Consider the following 25,608-nt stretch of genomic DNA (forward strand, 5'->3'; position numbering starts at 1 on the left):
ATTGTATAAACCCTTATTAACATAACTTATCATAACACAATTTATAATCTGTATTGCCTCACGCCCAGCTTCATAAAACCATATAACCAGGATGTAAATGAGTATTTAGTTCACAGTTTTGGCATTTTTGAGTGCAATATGCATCAGACGGTTAGTAAACGTACTGTGGGCGTTCTGTAGACCACCGTCTGATGTTGAGGCTGCCCTGTCACTAACAGTCACGATTGCTCTTCTCATAAAGTCATATTTTTCTAACAGCCTGTGGTTTTGATGGCAGCTCACAGTCTGTGACTCACCTGAGAGAGAGAACGAGCGAAACAGACTGAGGTTTGTGGATTTTCTGGGTCCCGACTGCACCTGCTGTGGATTAGAAATCCAGCCAGGCTCATAACGCAGAGCTGATCTGTCGTGGGAACTCACGCGGGGCCTCAAACGCTCCCTGACTGGGGCGTCTGTCACCTGAACAAGCTTTGAGTTTCCCTGCTGGATTATCCCAGCGCCCTCCACACGCTCAGATTCCTCACAGACTCACCCATCTCACTGGCAGAGCATGTGCAAACAGCAGATGTGAGCGGGAGTTTGAGTTCATGGGGGGCGTTGATTAAACAGAAAGGTTTAATGCCCTAATCATTAGTGAACCGTGGCATCTCTCGTAACAGGAAACTGTTTGGTTAAAGGAACACTCCACTTTTTTTGGAAATAGGCTCATTCTCCAACTCCTCCCCCGAGTTAATGTTTTACCGTTTTGAAATCCATTCAGCCGTTCTCCTGTTCTAGCGATATCACTTTTAGCATAGCTTAGCATAGATCATTGAATCCTATGAGACCAGTAGCATCGCGTTCAAAAATGACCAACGAGTTTCAATATTTGTTCTACTTAAAACTTTACTCTTCTGTAGTTATATCGTGTACTAAGACCGGCGGAAAATGTATGAATGTATGAAATTAGTTCCCAGCTAGGTTAGCATTTGCACATGTGCTACGTGATATTTTAATCCGCCTGCTTCGGCCATATTACAGCAGCAAACTTCCTTGACTGTTACACCGGAATGAGAGTGTAGTTCCTAATCTTATCGGCCTAGAAAATCGCAGCTTTACATTTTTCGCCGGTCTTAGTACACGATATAACTACAGAAGAGTCGAGTTTTAAATAGGACAAATATCGAAACTCGTTGGTCATTTTTGAATGCGATGCTATTGGTCTCATAGGATTCAATGATGCTAAGCTATGCTAAAAGTGATATCGCCAGAACAGGAGAACGGCTGAATGGATTTCAAAACGGTAAAACTCAACTTATTAACTCGGGGGGAGTTGGAGAATGAGCCTATTTCCAAAAAAAGTGGAGTGTTCCTTTAAAGGAGATGCACAGATGAACCATTGTGAAGGTCATTGTGGGATCTTTCAGGCTTGACCTCCACTAAATGTCACCTTACATTGTCCTATAAAAATGAAATAAAGGCTGATGTGTGATTGACTTGAACTTGATATCTGGATTGGAAAGTCAGATAAATTAAATATTTAACTTCTCTTTATTGAGTTCTATGTAAACCTGTAGCAAGTTTAAGTCTATGCCAAGTTTAATTTACAAAGCATGACAAACAATGCAGACTGCATATGGATACAAAGTCTCAGTGGATCAAGTTTCCTTAAGTCAAAAACACATAATAAATATACAGAAACCACATTTAAAAAAACACCAACAAAAATCTTCAAAATGAATAAAATAAATCACAGTATTCAGTGCAACAAGAGCAACAAAATGACCTTTTAAAGTATTCAAATATCTTGGAGGAGACATGAAAACAAATTCAATATTTTTTGTGCAAGTAAAGCAACAAAAGTCCCTTTAAGTCCAATTATCTCTTCTTTTTTAACAAACCAACAAATTTGCCTGGACCGAAAACTAAATAACAAATTTTGGTGTAACAAGGTTATGACCATTCACAAACAGCTTTGGTGCAAATGTGTAAAATTAAAATTCAAGCACTTTCAAGGTGCATTTTCAAAATTTTCCAGCACTGTGGTAAATTACATGTTCACATACATGAGTTCTTCATTTTAAAACAGATGTTATTGTGCTATTAAAAAACAACTGTCTGGATTGCATATAACATTGCCTAATATAAGTAGCCATCATACAGTATAGAAATTCTATAATTTAAAATATTTAATTAATATAATTTACAGAGTATCTGCAGTATTATAGTAAGACCTGCACAAATAAAAGTAATACTGGATGAGTGGGGTAGGGCAATGTCTATGGTAACATATTAATGACTGGTATAAAATGACTGTAAAAAAACATGATACTAAACTAAAATTCCAAAACCTGCAGTTCAAAAAGTGTTGAAATGTTTTTTTTTTTTTTCACTAATACATTTCACATTTCAGCCTAAAAGTACTAAAAGGTAGTCAAAAATAAGCTATAAAATTAATAACAACAGTAATTTAACTAGTCCAAATAAAAAAGACAATATTTTTAAGTATAGAAAATCAGATAGGAGTCTAAATGTCAATCAAAAATATTTTCAATACACAAACAAACAAATATGAATATGAAATAAAAAAAATGGCTAAAAAAATGTTAGCGACTTGTTAATCATGTTAGCAAAATGTTAGCAACTTTCTAATCACGTTAAAACATGCTAGCAACATGCTAACAACTGGCTAATCGAGTTAGCAATATGCTAGCACCTTGCTAATCATGTTAAAACATGATAGCAACATGCTAATCATGCAACCCTGCTGAAAAAACCAGCATATGCTGGTTAGGTATGTTTTGGTGCTGGGATGCTGGTTTTAGCTGGTTAATGCTGGTCCTTTGCTGGTTTATGCTGGTCATGTTGCTGGTCAAGGACCAGCATAAACCAGCAAGGGACCAGCATAAACCAGCAAAGGACCAGCATATACCAGCTAAAACCAGCATCCCAGCACCAAAACATACCTAACCAGCATATGCTGGTTTTTTCAGCAGGGAAGACATGCTAGAAACATACTTGCAAATTGCTAATCATGCTAAAACATGCTAGCAACAGGCTAATCATGATAGACATGCTAGCAACATACCAGCAACATGCTAATTATGCTAGAAACATGCTATCTATCTGACAGACTGTATTGACTTCAAGACATTCAAGACTTAAGATTTAAAATAAACTATTTCAGACTGAAAACCATCAATCTTAAAACTTTTTAAATGTCTTAAACTTTTCAAACTTTCGGGTCCGGCTTTCTCAAGCCAACTCAAACTTTTTTTTATCTAGTTAATTTAATAAAATATAATATTTAAAAACACAGAAATGTAACATTTTGGTTTTTTTCACAAGGAAAATCTACAGTACACATTTTTTCTGAGCTTAAAATTATAGGCATATAAATAATAAGATAACAAATATTTACAGTTGCAATCGAAATTATTGAACCCCCTTGACCTGCAAGACATTTTGCTGCAGAGAACAAAATTTTGTGAAAACAATTCAACAAAGTTTATTCATACATATTTGAGTACTTTTGAGAATGTAAGTTGATGACTAATGAAAGAAAATTAAATTGGCTCTAAATGTTCATGTTCAAAATTATTCAACCCCCAAAAGTAAAATCTGGCGCAGAATCTTGTATTCTTTAAAACTAGCAATAAACACTGCTTGAAAGTGTTTAGAAGCTTCTGTCACCTCTCTACTGCAAACTTGGCCCATTCCTCAACTGAAAAAGCTTTTAGACCACTGATAATATTTAGTTTCACATTGCTACTGCTTTCTTCAAATTCAACCAAATATTTTCAATGAGAATTAAATCTGGAGACTGAACAGGCCACTCAAGAACATTAAATCACTGATCCCTGAACCAAGAAGAAGTAGATTTGGATGTTTACTTTGGGATGATTGTCCTGCAGGAAAGTCCACTGATCGTCAGCTTCAGTTTTTTGCACCAAAGGCATCACAATTCTTGCCAAAATGGCCTGATACTTTAAAGGATGTCCTTCACACAGTCATGTTTTCCACTTCCTGCTAAAGTAAAACAACCCCATAACAGGACTGATCCACCTCAATGTTTGACGATGGAGATGGTGTTCTTCTGCTTACAAGTTTTGCCTTTTTTTGCACCAGAAATACCGCTGATCCATGGGTCCAAAAAGTTCCAGTTTGGTCACATCACTCCAAAAACCATTCTTTCAGAATTTTAGGATATTCAAATCTGTCTTTTTGTTCTTCTTGGTCAAGAGTGGTATTCGGCAAGATGCCCCAACACGAAGGCCATACTTGTCTAGTGTTCATCTTATACTCTGCACTGAAATGTTTTTCCTCCTTTCGTCGGGTCATCTTGCAAGTATTTGGCTGTACTTTGCAGGTTTTTCTCAGTTGCTCTGATCAAACATTTTATGATATTGTGCTTTTTTGTTCAACACCCTCAAAGGTTTTCTGGTGCATCACACTTTAATCTAAGGAATACGGCTGCCAGCTGTGTCTCTAGGAACTTTTAAATCTCTTGGAAATCTTCATACAGCCTTAGACTTTATAATATAATAAAACTATTTCTTCTCTATTGATTTTGTGCGAGCTCTGTTGACTTTACCGTATTTGCTACTCAACTTCAGCACATGCATGGACTAACTGTATGTATGTGTAACAGCTCAAGCTCATTCTGTTTTTTAATAGTGTTTCTAAAGGCTTTATTGTGTTTTAAGACAATTTTGTTCCCCACCATAAAAATAACTGACTGGAAAACAGCAATGTTGAACAGGGGTTGAATAATTGTGACATAGCTGTGTTATTAAAAAATCCTATAACACAAAAACATTACATTATATATTGACATTATCACTTTTAATACACCAGTAATCTAAGTAATTTCTTACTTAGATTTTTTGTCTTGTTTCCAGCCAAAATATCTAAAAAATCTTGAATCAGCAGGGATTTTCTAGACAAGTAAAAACTATTATCTTGTTTTTAGTAAAAACAAGTCAAAATTAAGTGAGTTTTTGCTTAAAACAAGCAAAGTAATCTGCCAATGGGGTAAGAAAAAAAAATCGTATTTCAAGCAGACAACTAGATTGTTTTTCTTACCCCATTGAAAAACATTATTTTGCTTGTTTTAATCAAAAACTCACCTAATTTTGACTTGTTTTTACTAAAAACAAGACACACATTTTTACTTGTCTAGAAAATCCTTCCTGTTTCAAGAATTTTTAGATATTTTGGCTGGAAACAAGACAAAAAATCTAAGTAAGAAAAGCATTTTTTGCAGTGTTATAGATGCAATTTTTTATAAAGTCCTGGATCTTCATAAAAGCTTGTATTTGTAAAGTACTGCAGTCACTGGGGGGTTGAATAATTTTGATTGCAACTGTATTTTGACAATTTTTTTACTTTTTATTTTATAGATTTTGTCCAGCAGCGTTATTTTTGCCATTTGGATTCTTCGCTTCGGTTGATTTTGACTATATTTTCAGCTGACATTAGGCCTGTGTTTGTGTGTGCAGGTTAAATGGCCTCCGCTGCGTTAAAAGTGAAACTCTAGAGCCTGTTAAACACCTGACCCAGCTAGACCTGAGAGACAACCAGTTGACGTCTCTGGACCTGAGCTCGGCCTGCAGTCTGGAGACGCTGCAGTGTCAGAGGAACCAGCTAGGAGCTCTGACGCTCAGCGGCTTCACTCTGCGCACACTCCACGTCAGTAACAACCGTGAGTACAAACGTCCAGACCATAGTTTATGAACCAGGAGATTCCAGTCTTATATTTCCCTATTCACAGACCTCATCAAATATACCGTAATCACTATATGATTTTTCATAGGCCTGACCACGGTGAACATCTACCCGGTTCCCAGCCAACTAACACAAATGGACCTGTCAAGGTAACTGGCATTCGTCTGGTCAAAATGATCGATTTTTCTTTTATGCCAAAAATCATCAGGATATTAATTAAAGATCATGTTCCATGAAGATATTTTGTAAATTTCTTACTGTAAATACATCAAAACTTAATATTTGATTAGTAATATGCATTGCTAAGAACTTCATTTGGGCAACTTTAATGGCGATTTTCTCGATATTTTCTCAACTATTTAAGATTTTTATCATTTTTATTATTTTAGTATAAAAATATTTATTATCTTTCATTAACTAGATATAACTTTTTGTTCGTTAAAATATAGCTGAAATAAATTAAATATAAATACTAGATAAAAAAAAAGTAAGTTTATAAATTACTCAACTTAAAGTGAAATTAAAAATAAAATCAGAAAAAAAGTTCTGTTTAGTTTAAACTAATGGAAATTATAAAAGCTCAAAATGACTAAAACCTATGAAATTTATGTAAAATAAAAATATGAATTGATTCAAATGCATAACAATAACCACAATATTTTGACTTAATATTTTGAATAAACAACAGTATTAATAATGTCCAATCACAAGTATGTAATTATATATATTTATTTATTTATTTTATATATATGTATATATAAATGTATTTAATCTATTGAGCACAAATATTTTTAAAACTATTGGAATATAAATTTTATTATTTTATTATAAAATTATTTATTTATTATGTTTCATGAACTAGATATTATATTACAATTTGCTAAATTAAAATATGGCTGAAATAAAATTACATACTAGATTAAAAATGTAAGTGTAAATAAAAATAAAATAAAACAAAAATAAAAAGTTTTCAGTACCAGTAATAATAATGTCCAATCACAAATATGTAATTATATATATATAATAATTATAATATATAATAATTAGATTCATATTTGTTTGTTTGAATATTTATTTAATAAAAATATTTGTAAAACTATAGGAACTATTTAAAACTATTTTATTATTTATATTATTTATATAATTTTTATTATTTTATTATAACATTATTTATTTATTATCATTTATTAACTAGGTATACCTTTTTGTTCATTAAAATATCACTGAAATAAAATGAAATATAAATATTAGATTAAAACAAAGTTTCTAAATGATTTGACTTTAAGTGAAATATAAAACAAAAATAAAATTACTTATATTTATTTGTTTGTCTATTCAATAAAATAATTTTAAAACTATAAGAACTAATAAAAACTATTTTATTATAATATTAATCTAATTTTTATTATTTATATAAATATATATATAATCTATCTATATACACACATACATATAATATTTGTGAATTTTATTTATTATTATTTTATTTATATAACTTTTTATTTTTATGATATTTATATAATTATTTTATTATACAATTATTTATTTATTATCTTTCATTAACTAGATATGAACTTTTTGTCTATTAAAATATAGCTAAAATACAATCAATACTAGATTACTAATTTTTTATTGTTATGTTTTCATTTTTTATTAGTTTTTGTTACTGTAAATTGATATCAATAATACTTACCAGCAGTGTTGGGGGTAACGCATTACAAGTAATGCAAGTTACGTAATAATATTACTTTTTCCAGGTAACTAGTAAAGTAACGCATTACTTTTTAATTGACAAGAAAATATCTGAGTTACTTTTTCAGAGAAATTGTGAGTAAGATGTTACTTTAGTTCTAGAATAAATGTGAACATGCAATAATTCATCTCACTCACTAAAAAAAAAGATACAGTACTCCTCAAAATGAATAAAAACAGTGAAATTCAATGCAAACCTACAATAATTAAATATGTTAAATAATACAAATATCCTTTATGTATTTAATCCCATTTTATTAAACAAGTCTTTGCTGCCGACCTTTGATGATCCAATTCATCCATACTAATAAGCAAAAATTACTCAAGATAATCTAACATTTGTTTTCCTTTTTTTATTGCTGAGGAGTTGACATTTTTTCTTCTGCGGTCTACTGTACAGACGTGAATTTACTTTTCTCTAAGCCTGAGGCTTTTGGTGTAAAAAGGCTTTTACATTTGCCAAAAATAGAACTTTTTATGTTAAAAAGAAACAAGCAAGCCCTGCCCAGATTTAAAAAGTAAAGCAAAAGTAACGTAACGCATTATTTTCCATAAAAAGTAACTAAATAACGGAATTAGTTACTTTTTTAGGGAGTAACTCAATATTGTAATGCATTACTTTTAAAAGTAACTTTAGTACTTACAACAATAGTATTGTTATACTTTTAAAGATGTACTGTAAAATAAAATTAGGATATTATTTTTCTTAAATACTTTTTTTTTAACTGTGAAAATTTATAATAAAAATAGCAATAATAATGATGATTATTTACTGAAAATCCTCGGTTGCAGCCATAAATAGTAGTGTTATAATTTTACAATTGTACTGTAAAATAAAACTATGATTATGAAAATGTATTATTTTTCTTAAGTACACATTTTTTATTTTACAGTGACAATTTATAATAATAATAATAATGATTAATTACTGAAAATGTTCAGTTGCAGCATTAAATGGTAATATTATAATTTTGCAGTTGTACTGTAAAATAAAATTGATATTATTTTACTTAATTTTTTTATTTTACACTGAAAATGTATAATAATAATGATTATTTACTACTGTACAGACGTGAATTTACTTTTCTCTAAGCCTGAGGTTTTTGGTGTGAAAAGGCTTTTACATTTGACAAAAATAAAACTTTTTATGTTAAAAACAAACAAGCAAGCCCTGCCCAGATTTCAAAAGTAAAGCAAAAGTAACGTAACGCATTATTTTCCATAAAAAGTAACTAAGTAACAGAATTAGTTACTTTTTTAGGGAGTAACTCAATATTGTAATGCATTACTTTTAAAAGTAACTTTAGTACTTACAACAATAGTATTGTTATACTGTTAAAGTTGTACTGTAAAATAAAATTGATATTATTTTTCTTAAATAAACATTTTTTTATTTTACACTGAAAATGTATAATAATAATGATTATTTACTACTGTACAGACGTGAATTTACTTTTCTCTACGCCTGAGGTTTTTGGTGTAAAAAGGCTTTTACATTTGCTAAAAATAGAACTTTTTATATTAAAAACAAACAAGCCCTGCCCAGATTTAAAAAGTAACGCAACGCATTACTTTCCATAAAAAGTAACTAAGTAACGGAATTAGTTACTTTTTTAGGGAGTAACTTAATGTTATAATACATTACTTTTAAAAGTAACTTTAGTACTTACAACAATAGTATTGTTATACTTTTAAAGATGTACTGTAAAATAAAATTATGATATTATTTTTCTTAAATACTTGTTTTGTTTTGTTTTTTTACGGTGAAAATTTATAATAATAATATTAATAATGATGATTATTTACTGAAAATCCTCGGTTGCAGCCATATATAGTAGTGTTATAATTTTACAGTGACAATTTATAATAATAATATTGATTATTTACTGAAAATCTTCAGTTGCAGCATTAAATAGTAATATAATTTTGCAGTTGTATTGTTAAATAACATTTATATTATTTTTCTTAAATACACATTTTTTTTTATTTTACACTGAAAATGTATAATAATAATGATTATTTACCACTGTACAGATGTGAATTTACTTTTCTCTAAGCCTGAGGCTTTTGGTGTAAAAAGGCTTTTACATTTGCTAAAAATAGAACTTTTTATATTAAAAACAAGCCCTGCCCAGATTTAAAAAGTAACACAAATGTAACGCAACGCATTACTTTCCATAAAAAGTAACTAAGTAACAGAATTAGTTACTTTTTTAGGGAGTAACTCAATATTGTAATGCATTACTTTTAAAAGTAACTTTAGTACTTACAACAATAGTATTGTTATACTGTTAAAGATGTACTGTAAAATAAAATTGATATTATTTTTCTTAAATAAACATTTTTTTTATTTTACACTGAAAATGTATAATAATAATGATTATTTACTACTGTACAGACGTGATTTTACTTTTCTCTAAGCCTGAGGCTTTTGGTGTAAAAAGGCTTTTACATTTGCTAAAAATAGAACTTTTTATATTAAAAACAAGCCCTGCCCAGATTTAAAAAGTAACGCAAATGTAACGTAACGCATTACTTTCCATAAAAAGTAACTAAGTAACGGAATTAGTTACTTTTTTAGGGAGTAACTCAATATTGTAATGCATTACTTTTAAAAGTAACTTTAGTACTTACAACAATAGTATTGTTATACTGTTAAAGATGTACTGTAAAATAAAATTGATATTATTTTTCTTAAATAAACATTTTTTTTATTTTACACTGAAAATGTATAATAATAATGATTATTTACTACTGTACAGACGTGATTTTACTTTTCTCTAAGCCTGAGGCTTTTGGTGTAAAAAGGCTTTTACATTTGCTAAAAATAGAACTTTTTATATTAAAAACAAGCCCTGCCCAGATTTAAAAAGTAACGCAAATGTAACGTAACGCATTACTTTCCATAAAAAGTAACTAAGTAACGGAATTAGTTACTTTTTTAGGGAGTAACTTAATATTATAATACATTACTTTTAAAAGTAACTTTAGTACTTACAACAATAGTATTGTTATACTTTTAAAGATGTACTGTAAAATAAAATTATGATATTATTTTTCTTAAATACTTTTTTTTTTTTTTTTACGGTGAAAATTTATAATAATAATAACAATAATAATGATGATTATTTACTGAAAATCCTCGGTTGCAGCCATAAATAGTAGTGTTATAATTTTACAATTGTACTGTAAAATAAAACTATGATTATGAAAATGTATTATTTTTCTTAAGTACACATTTTTTATTTTACAGTGACAATTTATAATAATAATGATTATTTACTACTGTACAGACGTGAATTTACTTTTCTCTAAGCCTGAGGCTTTTGGTGTAAAAAGGCTTTTACATTTGCTAAAAATAGAACTTTTTATATTAAAAACAAGCCCTGCCCAGATTTAAAAAGTAACGCAAATGTAACGTAACGCATTACTTTCCATAAAAAGTAACTAAGTAACGGAATTAGTTACTTTTTTAGGGAGTAACTCAATATTGTAATGCATTACTTTTAAAAGTAACTTTAGTACTTACAACAATAGTATTGTTATACTGTTAAAGATGTACTGTAAAATAAAATTGATATTATTTTTCTTAAATAAACATTTTTTTTATTTTACACTGAAAATGTATAATAACAATGATTATTTACTACTGTACAGACGTGATTTTACTTTTCTCTAAGCCTGAGGCTTTTGGTGTAAAAAGGCTTTTACATTTGCTAAAAATAGAACTTTTTATATTAAAAACAAGCCCTGCCCAGATTTAAAAAGTAACGCAAATGTAACGTAACGCATTACTTTCCATAAAAAGTAACTAAGTAACGGAATTAGTTACTTTTTTAGGGAGTAACTTAATATTATAATACATTACTTTTAAAAGTAACTTTAGTACTTACAACAATAGTATTGTTATACTTTTAAAGATGTACTGTAAAATAAAATTATGATATTATTTTTCTTAAATACTTTTTTTTTTTTTTTTACGGTGAAAATTTATAATAATAATAACAATAATAATGATGATTATTTACTGAAAATCCTCGGTTGCAGCCATAAATAGTAGTGTTATAATTTTACAATTGTACTGTAAAATAAAACTATGATTATGAAAATGTATTATTTTTCTTAAGTACACATTTTTTATTTTACAGTGACAATTTATAATAATAATGATTATTTACTACTGTACAGACGTGAATTTACTTTTCTCTAAGCCTGAGGCTTTTGGTGTAAAAAGGCTTTTACATTTGCTAAAAATAGAACTTTTTATATTAAAAACAAGCCCTGCCCAGATTTAAAAAGTAACGCAAATGTAACGTAACGCATTACTTTCCATAAAAAGTAACTAAGTAACGGAATTAGTTACTTTTTTAGGGAGTAACTCAATATTGTAATGCATTACTTTTAAAAGTAACTTTAGTACTTACAACAATAGTATTGTTATACTGTTAAAGATGTACTGTAAAATAAAATTGATATTATTTTTTTTAAATAAACATTTTTTTTATTTTACACTGAAAATGTATAATAACAATGATTATTTACTACTGTACAGACGTGATTTTACTTTTCTCTAAGCCTGAGGCTTTTGGTGTAAAAAGGCTTTTACATTTGCTAAAAATAGAACTTTTTATATTAAAAACAAGCCCTGCCCAGATTTAAAAAGTAACGCAAATGTAACGTAACGCATTACTTTCCATAAAAAGTAACTAAGTAACGGAATTAGTTACTTTTTTAGGGAGTAACTTAATATTATAATACATTACTTTTAAAAGTAACTTTAGTACTTACAACAATAGTATTGTTATACTGTTAAAGATGTACTGTAAAATAAAATTATGATATTATTTTTCTTAAATAAACATTTTTTTTATTTTACACTGAAAATGTATAATAACAATGATTATTTACTACTGTACAGACGTGATTTTACTTTTCTCTAAGCCTGAGGCTTTTGGTGTAAAAAGGCTTTTACATTTGCTAAAAATAGAACTTTTTATATTAAAAACAAGCCCTGCCCAGATTTAAAAAGTAACGCAAATGTAACGTAACGCATTACTTTCCATAAAAAGTAACTAAGTAACGGAATTAGTTACTTTTTTAGGGAGTAACTCAATATTGTAATGCATTACTTTTAAAAGTAACTTTAGTACTTACAACAATAGTATTGTTATACTGTTAAAGATGTACTGTAAAATAAAATTGATATTATTTTTTTTAAATAAACATTTTTTTTATTTTACACTGAAAATGTATAATAACAATGATTATTTACTACTGTACAGACGTGATTTTACTTTTCTCTAAGCCTGAGGCTTTTGGTGTAAAAAGGCTTTTACATTTGCTAAAAATAGAACTTTTTATATTAAAAACAAGCCCTGCCCAGATTTAAAAAGTAACGCAAATGTAACGTAACGCATTACTTTCCATAAAAAGTAACTAAGTAACGGAATTAGTTACTTTTTTAGGGAGTAACTTAATATTATAATACATTACTTTTAAAAGTAACTTTAGTACTTACAACAATAGTATTGTTATACTTTTAAAGATGTACTGTAAAATAAAATTATGATATTATTTTTCTTAAATACTTTTTTTTTTTTTTTTACGGTGAAAATTTATAATAATAATAACAATAATAATGATGATTATTTACTGAAAATCCTCGGTTGCAGCCATAAATAGTAGTGTTATAATTTATATTAAAATAAAACTATGATTATGAAAATGTATTATTTTTCTTAAGTACACATTTTTTATTTTACAGTGACAATTTATAATAATAATAATGATTAATTACGGAAAATGTTCAGTTGCAGCATTAAATGGTAATATTATAATTTTGCAGTTGTACTGTAAAATAAAATTGATATTATTTTTCTTAATTTTTTTATTTTACACTGAAAATGTATAATAATAATGATTATTTACTACTGTACAGACGTGAATTTACTTTTCTCTAAGCCTGAGGTTTTTGGTGTGAAAAGGCTTTTACATTTGACAAAAATAAAACTTTTTATGTTAAAAACAAACAAGCCCTGCCCAGATTTAAAAAGCAACGTAACGCATTACTTTCCATAAAAAGTAACTAAGTAACGGAATTAGTTACTTTTTTAGGGAGTAACTCAATATTGTAATGCATTACTTTTAAAAGTAACTTTAGTACTTACAACAATAGTATTGTTATACTGTTAAAGATGTACTGTAAAATAAAATTGATATTATTTTTCTTAAATAAACATTTTTTTATTTTACACTGAAAATGTATAATAATAATGATTATTTACTACTGTACAGACGTGAATTTACTTTTCTCTACGCCTGAGGTTTTTGGTGTAAAAAGGCTTTTACATTTGCTAAAAATAGAACTTTTTATGTTAAAAACAAACAAGCCCTGCCCAGATTTAAAAAGCAACGTAACGCATTACTTTCCATAAAAAGTAACTAAGTAACGGAATTAGTTACTTTTTTAGGGAGTAACTTAATGTTATAATACATTACTTTTAAAAGTAACTTTAGTACTTACAACAATAGTATTGTTATACTTTTAAAGATGTACTGTAAAATAAAATTATGATATTATTTTTCTTAAATACTTGTTTTGTTTTGTTTTTTTACGGTGAAAATTTATAATAATAATATTAATAATGATGATTATTTACTGAAAATCCTCGGTTGCAGCCATATATAGTAGTGTTATAATTTTACAGTGACAATTTATAATAATAATATTGATTATTTACTGAAAATCTTCAGTTGCAGCATTAAATAGTAATATAATTTTGCAGTTGTATTGTTAAATAACATTTATATTATTTTTCTTAAATACACATTTTTTTTTATTTTACACTGAAAATGTATAATAATAATGATTATTTACTACTGTACAGACGTGAATTTACTTTTCTCTAAGCCTGAGGCTTTTGGTGTAAAAAGGCTTTTACATTTGCTAAAAATAGAACTTTTTATATTAAAAACAAGCCCTGCCCAGATTTAAAAAGTAACACAAATGTAACGCAACGCATTACTTTCCATAAAAAGTAACTAAGTAACAGAATTAGTTACTTTTTTAGGGAGTAACTCAATATTGTAATGCATTACTTTTAAAAGTAACTTTAGTACTTACAACAATAGTATTGTTATACTGTTAAAGATGTACTGTAAAATAAAATTGATATTATTTTTCTTAAATAAACATTTTTTTTATTTTACACTGAAAATGTATAATAATAATGATTATTTACTACTGTACAGACGTGATTTTACTTTTCTCTAAGCCTGAGGCTTTTGGTGTAAAAAGGCTTTTACATTTGCTAAAAATAGAACTTTTTATATTAAAAACAAGCCCTGCCCAGATTTAAAAAGTAACGCAAATGTAACGTAACGCATTACTTTCCATAAAAAGTAACTAAGTAACGGAATTAGTTACTTTTTTAGGGAGTAACTCAATATTGTAATGCATTACTTTTAAAAGTAACTTTAGTACTTACAACAATAGTATTGTTATACTGTTAAAGATGTACTGTAAAATAAAATTGATATTATTTTTCTTAAATAAACATTTTTTTTATTTTACACTGAAAATGTATAATAACAATGATTATTTACTACTGTACAGACGTGATTTTACTTTTCTCTAAGCCTGAGGCTTTTGGTGTAAAAAGGCTTTTACATTTGCTAAAAATAGAACTTTTTATATTAAAAACAAGCCCTGCCCAGATTTAAAAAGTAACGCAAATGTAACGTAACGCATTACTTTCCATAAAAAGTAACTAAGTAACGGAATTAGTTACTTTTTTAGGGAGTAACTTAATATTATAATACATTACTTTTAAAAGTAACTTTAGTACTTACAACAATAGTATTGTTATACTTTTAAAGATGTACTGTAAAATAAAATTATGATATTATTTTTCTTAAATACTTTTTTTTTTTTTTTTACGGTGAAAATTTATAATAATAATAACAATAATAATGATGATTATTTACTGAAAATCCTCGGTTGCAGCCATAAATAGTAGTGTTATAATTTTACAATTGTACTGTAAAATAAAACTATGATTATGAAAATGTATTATTTTTCTTAAGTACACATTTTTTATTTTACAGTGACAATTTATAATAATAATAATGATTAATTACGGAAAATGTTCAGTTGCAGCATTAAATGGTAATATTATAATTTTGCAGTTGTACTGTAAAATAAAATTGATATTATTTTTCTTAATTTTTTTATTTTACACTGAAAATGTATAATAATAATGATTATTTACTACTGTACAGACGTGAATTTACTTTTCTCTAAGCCTGAGGTTTTTGGTGTGAAAAGGCTTTTACATTTGACAAAAATAAAACTTTTTATGTTAAAAACAAACAAGCAAGCCCTGCCCAGATTTCAAAAGTAAAGCAAAAGTAACGTAACGCATTACTTTCCATAAAAAGTAACTAAGTAACAGAATTAGTTACTTTTTTAGGGAGTAACTCAATATTGTAATGCATTACTTTTAAAAGTAACTTTAGTACTTACAACAATAGTATTGTTATACTGTTAAAGATGTACTGTAAAATAAAATTGATATTATTTTTCTTAAATAAACATTTTTTTATTTTACACTGAAAATGTATAATAATAATGATTATTTACTACTGTACAGACGTGAATTTACTTTTCTCTACGCCTGAGGTTTTTGGTGTAAAAAGGCTTTTACATTTGCTAAAAATAGAACTTTTTATATTAAAAACAAACAAGCCCTGCCCAGATTTAAAAAGTAACGCAACGCATTACTTTCCATAAAAAGTAACTAAGTAACGGAATTAGTTACTTTTTTAGGGAGTAACTTAATGTTATAATACATTACTTTTAAAAGTAACTTTAGTACTTACAACAATAGTATTGTTATACTTTTAAAGATGTACTGTAAAATAAAATTATGATATTATTTTTCTTAAATACTTGTTTTGTTTTGTTTTTTTACGGTGAAAATTTATAATAATAATATTAATAATGATGATTATTTACTGAAAATCCTCGGTTGCAGCCATATATAGTAGTGTTATAATTTTACAGTGACAATTTATAATAATAATATTGATTATTTACTGAAAATCTTCAGTTGCAGCATTAAATAGTAATATAATTTTGCAGTTGTATTGTTAAATAACATTTATATTATTTTTCTTAAATACACATTTTTTTTTATTTTACACTGAAAATGTATAATAATAATGATTATTTACCACTGTACAGATGTGAATTTACTTTTCTCTAAGCCTGAGGCTTTTGGTGTAAAAAGGCTTTTACATTTGCTAAAAATAGAACTTTTTATATTAAAAACAAGCCCTGCCCAGATTTAAAAAGTAACACAAATGTAACGCAACGCATTACTTTCCATAAAAAGTAACTAAGTAACAGAATTAGTTACTTTTTTAGGGAGTAACTCAATATTGTAATGCATTACTTTTAAAAGTAACTTTAGTACTTACAACAATAGTATTGTTATACTGTTAAAGATGTACTGTAAAATAAAATTGATATTATTTTTCTTAAATAAACATTTTTTTTATTTTACACTGAAAATGTATAATAATAATGATTATTTACTACTGTACAGACGTGATTTTACTTTTCTCTAAGCCTGAGGCTTTTGGTGTAAAAAGGCTTTTACATTTGCTAAAAATAGAACTTTTTATATTAAAAACAAGCCCTGCCCAGATTTAAAAAGTAACGCAAATGTAACGTAACGCATTACTTTCCATAAAAAGTAACTAAGTAACGGAATTAGTTACTTTTTTAGGGAGTAACTCAATATTGTAATGCATTACTTTTAAAAGTAACTTTAGTACTTACAACAATAGTATTGTTATACTGTTAAAGATGTACTGTAAAATAAAATTGATATTATTTTTCTTAAATAAACATTTTTTTTATTTTACACTGAAAATGTATAATAATAATGATTATTTACTACTGTACAGACGTGATTTTACTTTTCTCTAAGCCTGAGGCTTTTGGTGTAAAAAGGCTTTTACATTTGCTAAAAATAGAACTTTTTATATTAAAAACAAGCCCTGCCCAGATTTAAAAAGTAACGCAAATGTAACGTAACGCATTACTTTCCATAAAAAGTAACTAAGTAACGGAATTAGTTACTTTTTTAGGGAGTAACTTAATATTATAATACATTACTTTTAAAAGTAACTTTAGTACTTACAACAATAGTATTGTTATACTTTTAAAGATGTACTGTAAAATAAAATTATGATATTATTTTTCTTAAATACTTTTTTTTTTTTTTTACGGTGAAAATTTATAATAATAATAACAATAATAATGATGATTATTTACTGAAAATCCTCGGTTGCAGCCATAAATAGTAGTGTTATAATTTTACAATTGTACTGTAAAATAAAACTATGATTATGAAAATGTATTATTTTTCTTAAGTACACATTTTTTATTTTACAGTGACAATTTATAATAATAATGATTATTTACTACTGTACAGACGTGAATTTACTTTTCTCTAAGCCTGAGGCTTTTGGTGTAAAAAGGCTTTTACATTTGCTAAAAATAGAACTTTTTATATTAAAAACAAGCCCTGCCCAGATTTAAAAAGTAACGCAAATGTAACGTAACGCATTACTTTCCATAAAAAGTAACTAAGTAACGGAATTAGTTACTTTTTTAGGGAGTAACTCAATATTGTAATGCATTACTTTTAAAAGTAACTTTAGTACTTACAACAATAGTATTGTTATACTGTTAAAGATGTACTGTAAAATAAAATTGATATTATTTTTCTTAAATAAACATTTTTTTTATTTTACACTGAAAATGTATAATAACAATGATTATTTACTACTGTACAGACGTGATTTTACTTTTCTCTAAGCCTGAGGCTTTTGGTGTAAAAAGGCTTTTACATTTGCTAAAAATAGAACTTTTTATATTAAAAACAAGCCCTGCCCAGATTTAAAAAGTAACGCAACGCATTACTTTCCATAAAAAGTAACTAAGTAACGGAATTAGTTACTTTTTTAGGGAGTAACTTAATGTTATAATACATTACTTTTAAAAGTAACTTTAGTACTTACAACAATAGTATTGTTATACTTTTAAAGATGTACTGTAAAATAAAATTATGATATTATTTTTCTTAAATACTTGTTTTGTTTTGTTTTTTTACGGTGAAAATTTATAATAATAATATTAATAATGATGATTATTTACTGAAAATCCTCGGTTGCAGCCATATATAGTAGTGTTATAATTTTACAGTGACAATTTATAATAATAATATTGATTATTTACTGAAAATCTTCAGTTGCAGCATTAAATAGTAATATAATTTTGCAGTTGTATTGTTAAATAACATTTATATTATTTTTCTTAAATACACATTTTTTTTTATTTTACACTGAAAATGTATAATAATAATGATTATTTACTACTGTACAGATGTGAATTTACTTTTCTCTAAGCCTGAGGCTTTTGGTGTAAAAAGGCTTTTACATTTGCTAAAAATAGAACTTTTTATATTAAAAACAAGCCCTGCCCAGATTTAAAAAGTAACACAAATGTAACGCAACGCATTACTTTCCATAAAAAGTAACTAAGTAACAGAATTAGTTACTTTTTTAGGGAGTAACTCAATATTGTAATGCATTACTTTTAAAAGTAACTTTAGTACTTACAACAATAGTATTGTTATACTGTTAAAGATGTACTGTAAAATAAAATTGATATTATTTTTCTTAAATAAACATTTTTTTTATTTTACACTGAAAATGTATAATAACAATGATTATTTACTACTGTACAGACGTGATTTTACTTTTCTCTAAGCCTGAGGCTTTTGGTGTAAAAAGGCTTTTACATTTGCTAAAAATAGAACTTTTTATATTAAAAACAAGCCCTGCCCAGATTTAAAAAGTAACGCAAATGTAACGTAACGCATTACTTTCCATAAAAAGTAACTAAGTAACGGAATTAGTTACTTTTTTAGGGAGTAACTTAATATTATAATACATTACTTTTAAAAGTAACTTTAGTACTTACAACAATAGTATTGTTATACTTTTAAAGATGTACTGTAAAATAAAATTATGATATTATTTTTCTTAAATACTTTTTTTTTTTTTTTTACGGTGAAAATTTATAATAATAATAACAATAATAATGATGATTATTTACTGAAAATCCTTGGTTGCAGCCATAAATAGTAGTGTTATAATTTTACAATTGTACTGTAAAATAAAACTATGATTATGAAAATGTATTATTTTTCTTAAGTACACATTTTTTATTTTACAGTGACAATTTATAATAATAATGATTATTTACTACTGTACAGACGTGAATTTACTTTTCTCTAAGCCTGAGGCTTTTGGTGTAAAAAGGCTTTTACATTTGCTAAAAATAGAACTTTTTATATTAAAAACAAGCCCTGCCCAGATTTAAAAAGTAACGCAAATGTAACGTAACGCATTACTTTCCATAAAAAGTAACTAAATAACGGAATTAGTTACTTTTTTAGGGAGTAACTAAATATTGTAATGCATTACTTTTAAAAGTAGCATTCCCCAACACTGCTTACCAGTGTGCATGCACTATAACATGCAGATTTGTAATGCAAATGTGGCCAAATGCTCATCAGCTCATTTACAAGAGGCTCAGCGTGCTCCAGTCATGTCCTTTACCCTGCTCACTCCTGTACGATGCTAATGCTGTGATGTAAGTAGCCTGGAGTTAATTCCCATCCCTCCTGCAGGAATCTCCTGGAATACCTGCCAGACTGGGTGTGTGACAGCAGGAAGATTGAGGTGCTGGACGTCTCCCATAATCTGCTGTCTGAGCTCCCGGCCAGGTGCGTGCACGTGTGTGTGTGTGTGTGTGTGTGTGTGTGTGTGTGTGCTTGTTTAGACCATTGTGAACTGCATTTGCATCTTCCTCAGTTGCTTAAAAGAAAGTGTCCTCCTGTTCCCCCATTCCCAAATCTTAATGTCAGCATTTTGTACTTATTTATTCAACAAAAATTGTCCATTTGATATGAATGATGTGGGTCTGGCCAGACGGTGGATGTGAATAGAAACGGGCCGGCGTTCATCAGCAGACGCTTGATGAGGCCACTCTGCCGTCTCAAAGCGAAGTGATGTAAACGCCAAGCAGATGAAAGCACCATTTGCAGCTAATTCCACATTAACATTCAGTCATTTGCATCTGAAAGAGCTAAAAGCCGTGCGCAAATGAGATAATATGCGGCTTGAAGTTTGTGTCCCATTTGAGACTGAGTGCTGCACTCTTTGCCTCGCATAAAAACGCTGTGTTGCTGTTTTGAAGGAATAGTTCACCAAAATTGAGGATTCTGTCTTTATTTACTCAACCTCATGTCGTTCCAAACCCATAATGCTGTTATAGTTTCCATGAGAAGAGAATTTGTTGAAGAGTCTTTATGCAGCTCTTGTCTGTGCAGCAGCATTATTTAGAAACTGAAAAAAGAACAACAAAATGCTGAAAACGGAAATGTGCTATTAACTAAAAATCTTCATTTGCTTCACATATCATTCTTAAAAGCATAGTAATGTTTTTTCCCCCCTAAAAAAATCTGGTGTAAATATTTTAGATTATTAAATAGTATTTTATTTATAAATTATATTTAAATGAAACACCACTCATATTTGTCTTTTCCTGATGTTTGGCTTCAGAAGACTTGAAATTGGGTTGTGTGCATTTTAGAGCTGCATGATTAATAAAAATAAAACTGAAATTGTGATATAGCTTGATATGATTTATTTAAATAATTATATGCATTGCTGGTTTAAATGATATAATTCAATTATTTTTATTATTAAATGATAAATAAATTATTTTAATTTTAATTATATTCAATTATTTTTCTTTTTTGGCAGTAAAATATTACAATAGTAATGAAAATGAAAACTTGTTATTTACTGAAAACCATCAGTTTCAGCCATAAATAGTAATATTATAATTTTACAGTTGTACTAATTAAATTATTATATTAATATTCTTAAATACTCTTTTTTTTATTTTACATTGACAATTTATAATAATATTGAATATTCACTCAAAATCTTCAGTTGCAGCCATAAATAATGTTAAAATTTTAAAGTTATTATTTATAATAAATTATTATATTATTATTCTTAAAAACTTTTTTTTAAATTGACAGTTTATAATAATAATGAATATTTACTCAAAATCTTCAGTTGCAGCCATAAGTCATATTATAATTTTATAGTCATATAGTTATTTATATAGTTAATTATATTATTTTTTTTACAATTACAATTTATAATAATAATAATAATAATGAATATTTATTCAATCTTCAGTTGCAGCCATAAATAGTAGCGTTATAATATCATATAATATAAAAATAATGATGATTATTTACTAAAAATCCTCAGTTGCAGCCATAAATAGTAGTTTTATAATTTTATAGTTACAGTACTATAAAATAAAATTAAGATTATGAAAACTAATTATTTTTCTTAAGTACATATTTTTTTATTTTACAGTGAAATTTTATAATAATAATGATCGTTTATTGAAAATCATCAGCTGCAGCTATAAATAGTAATATTATAATTTTACAGTTGTACTGTAAAATAAAATTGAAATTGTTTTTCTTAAATACATTTTTTTTTATTTTACACTGAAAATGTATAATAACAATAATGATAATGATTATTTACTGAAAATATTCAATAAACATTAGTAATATAATTTTACAGTTGTACTGTAAGATAAAATTTATATTTTTCTTAAATAGTCCATTTTTTTATTTACACTACAAATGTATTATAATAATGATTATTTACTGAAAATCTTCAGTTGCAGCCATAATTAGTAATATTATAAATGTACAGTTGTACTGTAAAATAAAATTAATATTATTTTTCTTAAATACTATTTTTATTTTACAGTTAAAGTTTATAATAATAATAATAATAATAATGAATATTTACTGAAAATCTTCAGCTGCAGCTGTAAATGGTAATATTATAATTTTATAGTTGTATTGTACAATAAAATTATGATATTATTTTTCTTAAATACATATTTTTTTATTTTACATTAAAAATGTATAATAATAATAATTATTATTATTTACTGAAAATCTTCAGCTGCAGCTATAAATGGTAATATTATAATTTTACAGTTGTACTGTACAATAAAATTATGATATTATTTTTCTTAAATACACATTTTTTTATTTTACATTAAAAATGTATAATAATAATAAATATTGTTATTTACTGAAAATCTTGAGCTGCAGCTATAAATAGTAATATTATAATTTTACAGTTGTACTGTAAAATGAAATTGACATTTTCCTAAACAGTACATTTTTATATTTTACAGTAAAATGAATAACAATAATGATTGTTTACTGAAAATCTTCAGTTGCAGCCATAAATAGTAATATTATTATATAGCCATAAATATATAAAATTATGATATTTTTCTTAAATCATTTTTATTTTACATTGAAATTGTATAATAATAATAATAATAATAATAATAATAATAATAATTATTATTATTATAATTATTTATTTATTTATTTAGTCGGTATTTTAGTTTGGCATTTTCAATTTTTTTCTCAGAATATTTTTCCGCTCTAAACCTGTAATTATAGCAAATGGGTTTTGATTGACATGAGGATCCTTGTAAAGATGGCATTGCTTTTGAGTTTCTTCCCTCATTCAAGACTAAATTCTGATGCAAAACCAAAAGCAGTGTTTTTTCTTACAAAGTCTATTTCTTTCTCTGCCAGACTCCTCAGCAGTCTGAGTCTGCGTAAACTGCTGGCTGGTAACAATAGGTTGGAGAGACTGGCTGACCTACTCGACCACATCCCGCTGGAAACACTCGACCTGCAGCACAACAAGTTGCGGGAACTGCCAGAGAGCTTCTTCTACAAAGCCTTAAAGTAGGTCACTACCTCCTTCTGTCCTCTCTCTGTTCATCTTATTCTCCGGGCTGTGCTTTCTCTTTTTTCTCTCTCCACTTTCCTTGTGTTTCCTGCCATTTTGTGCGTGTGACAGGTGCAGTGCTGCAGCTGCGTCTCTCTGCTCTGTGGACCTTTAGTCTTGCTGCTTGAGCTCTTCATCAGACCTTCTAGCCTTTTACAGGAACTTAGCAAACCAGGGAATTCTCTGGAAACTGCCCTTTGGAAATAAAAACCACTCAGATATTACAGATTATACTCAGAGCTACTTTGAAAGTGTAGCTACTCATGATTTGAAGTAGTTAAAAGTATGCAACAACATTAAAGTTAATTAATTGAGCGAAGTCTTGTTAATTAGATATCAGATTATGTCCTTTATCATTCAATTAGAGCAGGCTGAAAAAATGAGATTGAATCTTGATTGAAGAAACAGATTTACACTTAAATTTACACTAAATACAACTGAAATACTGGAATATTAATTTTAAGGTGATTATAGTAAACTAAAACTAAAAACATTGATGTTACTTAAAATAAAACAAAAATAAAACTCAAATTTCAACATTTCTCATTTTCAGTCAGTTTACTAACATAAACCAACAATGAGCAGTACGTTTGTTACAGTATTTATTAATCTTTGTTAAAGTTGGTTAATTAAAATACTGCTGTTCATTTATTAATAATGTCAGCTCAGGTCCAATAAGTATTAATTATTAAAATATCAACAGATACAACTTTTGATTTTAATAATGCATTAGTAAATGTTTAAATTGATTAATTGCATACAAACACGAATTCAAAATATAAAATACATATGTGTAAATGTATCATAAATTAAAAAATATACATTATTATTACTATTATTATTATTATTATTATTATTATTATTAAAATATTAACAGATACAACTTTAGATTATAATAATGCATTAGTAAATGTTGGAATTAATTAATTGTTATATATATATACTTTAAGTGAATTATAAATGTCGTAAAATTGTAAGATTGTTGTATTTTATGAATAAAAAAAATGTAAATTAATTAAATGAAATAGTAACATAAAAACTAATTCAACTAATTCAAAATCTAAAAGTAAATATTTGTATTTCAGTATGAATAAAAATAAAATAAAATACAAAAATAAAACTGATTCAAAATATAAAATATCAACAGATACAACTTTAGATTTTAATAATTAAATCTAAATGAATCAAAATTTTAAATTAATTGTGTGTGTGTGTGTGTGTGTGTGTGTGTGTGTGTGTGTGTGTGTGTGTGTGTGTGTGTGTGTATATATATATATATATATATATATATATATATATATATACTTTAAGTGAAATTATTAATTAAATAAAAAAAATTGTAAGATTTTTGTATTTTAGAAATAAAATACAAAACTAAAATAAAATGCAAATATAAAAACTTATTAAACATATTAAAACTTATTAAACATTATTTATATAATTATTCTATTTATTTCTTATATGTATTTTTATGCATATTTAAATTTTTTTTTATAAAATATATAAAAAATATATAAACACAGCTACATTTCACACTCTATTTTACGTAACTTCATAATGTTGTACTTTATTTTACATATCACAAAGTAGTTTAGTTAATTTTTTCCAAAATTGTATTACATACAGACGTATACATAATATATATATATATACATAAAACTCAAAGTTAAAATTATAAATAATATAAATAATTTAATACAATTTAAAAAAATTAATTAAAAATATTAACATTTATATATTTAATATAACTCCTCTTGATCCCAAGCTGTGTATATTACATATTTGTCCTCTGAATTTTAAAACTACTAAACATGAAAGAATGCTGCTAATTCTTTGTTTGTTGGAAGCCAAACGTGTAATTGCATGTTGTTGGAAAAAAGAAGAGTCCCCTAGCGTGTCTCAATGGATAAAGGGGATGACTTCATGCCTTGCTTTAGAAAAGATTACCTATTTTTTGAAAAACAAACTTCATGTTTTTTGGTCCATCTGGAAAGTGTTCCATGACTTCTTGCAGAGTCTAGATGGTGACTCTTTTGTAGAACTGATGGACATTGAGAGTATATAGACAAGTATCTTACTGTTGTACGGGAGTGGTTTTTTTTTTTTTTTTTTTTTTTTTTTTATATGTTGTATTTTTATATTTGTTTATTT

General features: G+C 26.9%; 1 protein-coding gene across 1 annotated transcript in view; it reads left to right on the forward strand.

The window, feature by feature from the left end:
• LOC141330872 (PH domain leucine-rich repeat-containing protein phosphatase 2-like) overlaps positions 1-25,608 on the forward strand; it is a 42,378-nt gene that overhangs the window by 2,027 nt on the left and 14,743 nt on the right. The window contains exons 2-5 of the mRNA XM_073835652.1: positions 5,481-5,683; positions 5,795-5,855; positions 20,226-20,321; positions 23,259-23,414. Coding sequence (XP_073691753.1) covers positions 5,481-5,683; positions 5,795-5,855; positions 20,226-20,321; positions 23,259-23,414 — 516 coding nt within the window. The remainder of the gene's footprint in view (positions 1-5,480; positions 5,684-5,794; positions 5,856-20,225; positions 20,322-23,258; positions 23,415-25,608) is intronic.

Source organism: Garra rufa, chromosome 3 (assembly GCF_049309525.1).
Source record: "Garra rufa chromosome 3, GarRuf1.0, whole genome shotgun sequence".
NCBI lineage: Eukaryota > Metazoa > Chordata > Actinopteri > Cypriniformes > Cyprinidae > Garra > Garra rufa.